At 45.4% G+C, this 7,931-nt stretch overlaps 1 protein-coding gene across 1 annotated transcript in view; it reads left to right on the forward strand.

Moving 5' to 3' along the window:
• SUB1 (SUB1 homolog, transcriptional regulator) overlaps positions 1-7,931 on the forward strand; it is a 19,039-nt gene that overhangs the window by 302 nt on the left and 10,806 nt on the right. Inside the window, exons 2-3 of the mRNA XM_006019105.3 lie at positions 4,646-4,718; positions 6,899-7,018. Coding sequence (XP_006019167.1) covers positions 4,647-4,718; positions 6,899-7,018 — 192 coding nt within the window. The 5' untranslated portion in view covers position 4,646. The remainder of the gene's footprint in view (positions 1-4,645; positions 4,719-6,898; positions 7,019-7,931) is intronic.

The raw sequence follows: 7,931 nt of genomic DNA on the forward strand, positions 1-7,931 counted from the left end.
TCCCGTGTGGGTGTGGGGGGCACAGCGGCGCCTGGAGTCTCCTCCCCGGGGCTGGCTGCACCCTCCCTCGGCTCCTGTCCCGGGGTTCCCTTTCCCCTCCCGGGCCCTGTGGGCTTTGCTCCCTGCCTCTCTCCCTCCTCCCAGTCCTGTGACGGCCCCAGCCCGGCCCTTCCCCTTCCCCTTCCTCTTCCTCGGGGGCAGGTGGGTTCCCACCCCCAGTGCTCCAGCCTCCCTGTCCTGGTCTTTGCCCAGCCCTGCGACGGGTCTTCGACAGTCCCAGCCTTTTCCTGTTTTCAAGCACCCCTTTCCTTTCCCTGCTGCAGGCCTTGCCCAAGCCTCCCTCTCCCTCCCTCTGTCCCTCAGGCTCCCTCACCTCGCCCTGGTCCTGAGCCCCATCCCCTGTCCTACTCTGGGTCTCCTTCCGCCCTTGTCACCCTGACCCATTTTCTTCCCCAGGGTAATCCTCTTCCCTCTACTTGAAACAAGCCGGTGTGGTAGGTTCAGCCCCCACTGTAAATCGCTCCTTTCCTTGGAGCTTCCCTCCCTCCCTCCCTCCCTCTGTTTTGAGAAGGACAAACAAGATAGGAGGCGGCAGAGAACTGGCCGCTGTCAGGCCAGATGTTCATGGGCTGTATGTAATCGCGTGTCTTGTAGAGCAGATGGGAGGGTAGGCGCATATCTACCGTTGTGCGTTCAAACAGACGAGGGTGCGCTTAATGAATGAAAATTGGTCCTTAAATGCCTGCCCTGAGTTTGCGTGACAATTTATTTGCCAAGCGAGGGGTCCAAGACACAAATATTAATTGAACATATTTGCTTGAATAGAAGACATCTTCAATTATAAGGCAACGCCCCGATAAGTAGATTCAGTATCTGAAAAACTTGTACACTTGTAATTTTTCAGATATCGAATCTAATTGTTGGAGGATTGCTTTGAATTTTTTCCCCTTCCCGCTGCTACAGCAGGGAAAATAAATCAAGGGGAGGAGGGGGAGATCAGATGATTCTTTGTTCTCTGCTTCTCCCCAGCTTTTTCCCCTGGCAGCCCCTTCTCCCTCCCATTGCCATGAGACCCTGGCTGTAGCAATTTGCAGGCAGTACCCATAGACTTAGTTTGTCAACGATTGATGCATGTTACTTTTTTAAATGGCTGCATGTTTCAGAATAGGTTTCATAAACAGTTTTGAGCAGCACTGTGTGGGTCTACCACTGGCAAGTTTTCTCCTTTGGAGACCCATCTGTCTGGGACTTCAGACACTCCTCAAGTGCACCCAAATCCATGGTAGTTGCTTTGTATGCACCCCCTGAGCCCAAAGGTCTTGATGTTCAGGTACCTAGTGATACTGCTCCTAACCAAACGGCCAATGGAACAAGGCCAAAGGAGAAAGCACAAGTACAGTCAAGTCAGTTGTGCAATCACATTTCTCCCTGTTAAGAAACTTGAAGGGAAAATTTTTCATGTTCCAATCCAAATCAAGTCCAAATCTGTGAGTCAGTCAAGAACTGTAAGTGGTCCTACCACTGGCAAACATTCTCCACCCCACCTGGGGCTTCAGATGTTTCCAAATGCTTTGGCAGGCTTGGGGTTCAGGTACCCCGGAGTTTTATTTGCCCTCAGCCATAAGGCCCCAGGAGCAAGCTGGGGTGGAGTTTCCCCTTTCCATAAGGAGAGTATAAAGCCAAGATCTTCCCACTGGAAGTGGGAGGTTAACTATGCATTACCTCCACCTTGATGGTCATAGTGTTTTCCGTGCCAGGCCAGCATGTTGTGATTCCTGACCTGAAGGGTCCTTTCGCCTTTAGACTTCCACAAGGTCATAGCGAGCACTGACCCCTGAATTACATTTATTCAACTTTCTTTTACAGCATCAGTCCCCTTATGAACCTTACAACTTTAGAAGGCAGGGTCAGTGCATAAACACCTGTCTTCATTGGCCTCTTACATTCAGAATAAAAGCAGTTAAAAATGTGTTATCACAGTTAAAACAAACACAGAAGAGTTCTTCACTCCCTCGCCCATGCATACCAATAGAGGATATGCAGATAAAAGCCACAGTCCCTGTAATCTGACCTTGCATGCCAGTGCCGGTATGCAAATAAGTACCGCAGAATTGTCACCCAGCAGCTTGCCATGTTTTTTTTAGATCTCTAATAACTTCTCTACTCTAGATTCTCTTCAGCTTGTCATGTTTTCCTCGAAGTATTGTAACCAAAACTGGACAGAGTACTCCAGTGAGGCCTCAACAGTTCTGAACAGGGCAGAAGAATCACTTCCCTGATATGACAGAGCAATGTCATGGCTCTCAATGACTTGGAAAAAAAGCAGGTAGTGGGGGGGATTGCCCTTAATGGGCACTAGTGTATGTTGGCCTTTTGGTTAGGAGCAAGCAAGGCAACATTTTTTTATCTTTTGGCTAAGAGCAGCTTACTTGGCTTCTGCTTGGCCTTTTGGCTAAGATCAAGGGGAGATACCATGATTGCCAGGCCAAACCAGGATTACCGTGAATGGCGTGTATTTAAAAGTGCACCTGTCCAGTGCACTGTGGGCAGCCCCCCTCTGTGAGACTCTACTATAGCCTCCCAATGGGAGGTTCTCAGCTACATGCTTTATTTTTATGAAGATGTGGGGTTTCTCCCTAGTTTGTTCTTTTGTCTAAGGGCAAGCGAGACTCGGGGGGGGCGTATCTGAACTCAAAGGCCTCTGTGCTAGGGGCCTGCATGTAGGATGCCTGCCATGGATTTGGGAGTATCTGAAGCCCAAGGCTGAAGAATCTGGGAGATAGGGTATTTGCCAGTGGTAGCACCATACAGACTTGAATAATTGAGCTCTGCTTAGTCGATAGAATTTGGAACCAATTTAGCTGATTTGGCCTGAGACACAAAATTAAAAAGAGAAAAATGGCTTTTGACCCAGGTGGTTTTATTTGCTTTTTAGCTTTGAATGACTTGTTGTAGTTAGAGGGTGAAGGCCTGTCCCTTGCACTCTAGACTTGCCAACCCCTGTGAGAGTCTACAAATGCCAGGGTCTCAGCCACACAATTTATGGCGATGGGGGATTGCTCCTCAGGCTTTCCCTCTGGTTTGTACCTCCAGCCTTTTGGCTGGGAGCAAGTGAGCCTAGGGGGCACCTGAATTCCAAGGCCTCTGGGTTTGGGGCTTGTGTGTGGGTGCCTTCCATAGATTTGGGAATATCTGAAGCCCCAGGCTGAAGTCTGGGATGTAGCATACTTGCCAGTGGTAGTACACAGACTTGAATGATTGAACTCTGCTCAGCAGATGGAATTTGGAACTGATTTAGCCCAAGACACAAAATTAAAGAAAAAAAAATCAGACTCCAAGGCAGGGGTGATACCATCTTGCCCTTGAATGACTCGAGCATAGTTAGAGGATGAAGGCTTGTTCCTTGCATTGTGGGCAGGCTGACTCCTGCGAGAATCTACAAATGCCATCAAATGTGAGGATCTTGGCTATATACCTTATGGTGATGAGGGATTGTTTTCAGGCTTTCCCCCTAGCTTGCTCCTTCAGCCTTTTGGCTAGGGCCAAGTGAGACTAGGGGACACTTTTATTCCAGGGCCACTGGGCTTGGGTCTTACACATAGGATGCCTGCCATGGATCTGGCGTATCTGAAGCCCCAGGCTGATGAGTCTTAGACATATGACACTTGCCAGTGGTAGCTCTCACAGACTTGAGCTATTGAACTTGGAACTTAATTTGGAACTGTTGTGGCCTTGGAAACAACATTTTATTAAAAAAAAAAAAAAAAAAAGTAGGATACCTGCCAGAAATAAAAAGGGTTCCCATTCACATATTTGTCCAATGTAGGCCATGTGTTTTATAGCCATGCTCAGTGTTGGCTGCATTTAATCAACTTCATAGTTGGTTTCCATTGCTAAGCACATGCTGCTTTTGGCAGCAGTTTAAGGATAGGCCATGTATTTAGTGATTTCTTCTCTGTGATTATAAGATGTGAGGGGCTTTTTTCTCCATGCCAGCTGGGAAAAAAAAATTGTCTTGGAATTGAGTAAATATGGTAAATATGGTATAATTGCACCTTTTTTTGTCTTTTTTTTTGTAATCTGAAGGTAGAAGCTTATGACAGTGGTTCTGTTCTCTTTGTCAGTCTCACTATGACTTGCTAAACAAAATAGATTTTCTAACAATATGTGAGAGCAGGATGCCATTTACTAGGTAATATTGTTCATAATGTCAGTTGCTATCATTTAAATATTAATGTTTAAAATATCAAATGCAGAAATATGTAAGTAAGTAGAGTTGATGATAAATGAACTCCTCCATAATTTAGAATGAACTGTTCATCGGTTTCTGATACCTGCATGCTAGGTGTCTCAAAAAGAGCTGGCAATCTTTGACTAGATATTTGATGCCATGCATGTAAAAATGGAAAAAAACTAGAGGAAGAATGAGGGTGATTAATAAGATCATACTATTAGTCTGATGTGCATGCTGAATGTTCTGTTAGCTTCTTTGTGCCTCTTCTGTAAGTTTCAAGGCAGTAGGAGTCTTAGAAGGTATTTGAATAAGTTATGACGGATGAATCTACATAGGTGTGCAGAGTGCTTTCCAGTCCCAAAAGAAAGCATTTCCTGTACAGTATGTTCACATGATGTTTCTTCTCTCCAGAATGCCTAAATCAAAGGAACTTGTGTCTTCAAGCTCATCTGCAAGTGATTCAGATAGTGAAGTTGACAAAAAGGTGAATATTTATTACTTTAGTAACTAAAACAGCAAAAAAATTACTTGTGTTTGGATGAGGCCAGAGTATATTCTGTCAAAATGTGCATATCTTACTAGTATGTCGTATCAAACTTTTAAAAAACCAGAATCAATGATTGATAGTTAAGATGCTTCTAGTTATAGAATGAAGTTTTCTTTTATCTTTTTGTTTAAAGCTTGATTGCTTCCTGTTCCCATTAGTACTTACTGTTTTACTTATGGCACGTAGCCGCAGGGTTCTTGGAATTCAGACGTTTGTAGCAAGCATAAGAACACTAAACTTATCTCCACTGTTAGCTCTGGACTCCCTGGCAGATATTTAGACAAATTTCATAACACTCATCGTTGTGATATGCAAGCTTGAAAACAAAGGTTTTCTGTCTTTTTTTGTTTCCTCCTCTCCATTTCCTGGCCTAGTTTTTGAATTTGTCTGCACATCTACTTTTACTCTTCACCAGTCCCAAACTTGCTATAGATCTGTTAGCTCTATTAGAGACGGAAACTCCTTCAGACTTAAGCTACATGGATAAGCATATTTTAAATGTCTAGTTTAATTTTGTTTTAAAATCATTCATATCCCCTTTTATATGTGTTCACGTAGGAAGTTGTGGCATGTGAACAGCAAACATATCATTTCCATGTAACAAAACAGTGAGAAATATGCAATAACATAATCACATTCTTAGCACCTTCTTACCATATTAGACTGAAATTTTTCTCACCATCAAGGATGTGTTTCTTGGGACTTTAATAACTGAACTAAACTATTAAGTCTGTCCATACTTATCCTACAAGCAGCTCTGTTAAATAATAATGGGCAGCTGCTGCATTTTTCAGGCAAACATCATTAAAATACTGGTTAAAAATAAACAACTATCTGTGTATCTGCTGTATGTTCAATTTGTGTATGTACTGGTATTCCCCCCCAACTACCCCCATTCCCCACTCTTTAATTACTGAACCAGTCCAATGATATAAATAAAATCTCCCTATTTCATCACAATTTTTCCTGTGTCTATCACTATTTTGTGTGTGAGAGATGTATAAATTGTACCTTATGAGTGTGAGGTGCCACTAAGACAGTATCTTAAACTTTCTCCTGTATTACAGATTGAGGTTGTTTTTCCTTTTTTCACATCAGTGCCCATTCCTGTCATGTTAGTTGTCTAGCCCAGGGGCGCTCAACCTCTAGCCTGTGTGCCTAATGTGACCTATAAAGCCTTGGAATGCAGCCTGCAAGCCTCCCTCCCTGCAGCTCGGGCAATGTGGCAGTGGAAAGTAGTGGCAGTTCATACTGCCACTCTACCCCACAGCTGTGGCACAACCGTCTCCCTGCATGACTATGTTGGAGCCAGGTCATACCCCTTTCCCTCACCAGCGCAGGTTTGGGGCCATGCTGCACGCCCTTTTTTCCCCCTGTAGGGCTGGGCTGCACCACTCATCCTTTCTTCCACTTGGCCAGGTTAGGGCTGGGCCATGCTCTCTTTTTCCCTCAGGGCCAAGCCTGGGTGGCTTGTTCAGGGCTGGACCATAGCACCCTCCCAGCTCATTTATGCCCCACTCCCCACTTTGGGGCCAGGTGGGAGCTGGACCAAGCCCCCCTTCCATCATGTGGCCTGATTGGGGCAGGCTACCCCTCCTGTCTGTGGCTGGATAGGGCCCTGGTGTGTCTGGCCTGTGGAGGGATCAGGCACTGCCCATCTAGCCTGCCAGCTGAAAAGGTTGAGCACTACTGGTCTAGCCAAATTTCTCCCTTCTCGAACCCCTCATTCTTCACTGCAAATTGTCTGCCAATATTTAGTTTCCTAACTGACCAAAAGCAACAGCTGCTCTTAAAGTTGTTTTACAAAGAAGGCTAACTTTACTGGGGCAAGGTCAATGGATAAAATGCTGTGGGTAGGATCTTTTTAAATTTCTTGTATTGCCTAATTCTCCTCCCATTGGAATTGGTGAAAGTTATTACGATTAATTTCAATGTGAACACAAGTAGGCCTGTGTTGGCAGTGATGAAAATCCCAGACCAAGTATTGAAGAATCCAGTAGTCGTAGGCAAATGTATTGCATAATAGTTCCTTTTGGTCTATAACTTTACTGTTTCAAAAACTAACAGAATGAGATGTTCTTTGTATTACTGTTGGTTGTTTCTTTTTTTCGTTCAAGGCGAAGAGGAAAAAGCAAGCAGCTCCAGAAAAACCTGTAAAGAAACAAAAGACTGGCGAAAGTTCTAAAGGCGCAGCTTCCTCTAAGCAAAGCAGTAACAGAGATGAGAATATGTTTCAGGTAAAACTGACATCCCCTGACTTGGAGGAATTGGTTTTCCTGTCATCTGCCCCTGGTGTGCCAACATTCATAGTTTTGTAGTAGCTAGGGTCAGGAGGGACCTGAACAGATCATCTAGCCTGACCCCAAACAGTGCTATTTGGTATTTTATAGTTCAGACCCATTGTTGGATGAGTGCAGAAGGAAATGGACTTGACTTGTCCTCTGATGATTCAATCATAAAACATTGTCCTTGACTCTTCCTTTTCTGATGGGCCAGGAGAAGGAGCAAGGAATCTCTGACAAACTTTGCCAGATATCCCATTCTCAGGCAGCACCAGTCCTATCATAGTTTCATAGTAGCTAGATCATCTAGCCTGACCCCCTGCCACAGGCAGGAGTGAATGCTGGGTTCCTTGTAGGCAGCCACTAGGTCTCCTCTCAGCCTCCTCTTGCTGAGGCTGAACAGGTTCAGGTTCTTCAGTCTCTCCTCGTAGGTCCTGTCCTGCTGCCCTCTCACCAAGCGGGTGGCCCTCCTCTGAACCCTGTCCAGGCTGGCCACATCCCTTTTGAAGTGCAACACCCCAGTACTGGACACAGTATTCCAACTGTGGCCTGACCAAAGTCGCATAGAGGGGGAGGATCACCTCTCTGGACCGGCTTGAGATGCACCTTTGGATGCATGACAAGGTATGGCTGGCCTTGCTGGCTGTGGTCTGGCATTGGCGGCTCATGTTCATCTTGGAGTCAATAATGACTCCAAGATCCCTTTCCGCCTCTGTGCTTTTAAGAGGGGAACTGCCCAGCCTGTATGTGTGCTGTGGATTCCTTTTCCCCAGGTGCAGCACCCTGCATTTGTCTACGTTGAACCTCATCCTATTCTCGTCTGCCCACTTTTGTAGCCTGTCTAAATCTAGTTGCAGCCTCTCTCTCC

The sequence above is a fragment of the Alligator sinensis genome, unplaced genomic scaffold (genome assembly GCF_000455745.1).
Source record: "Alligator sinensis unplaced genomic scaffold, ASM45574v1 scaffold347_1, whole genome shotgun sequence".
NCBI lineage: Eukaryota > Metazoa > Chordata > Crocodylia > Alligatoridae > Alligator > Alligator sinensis.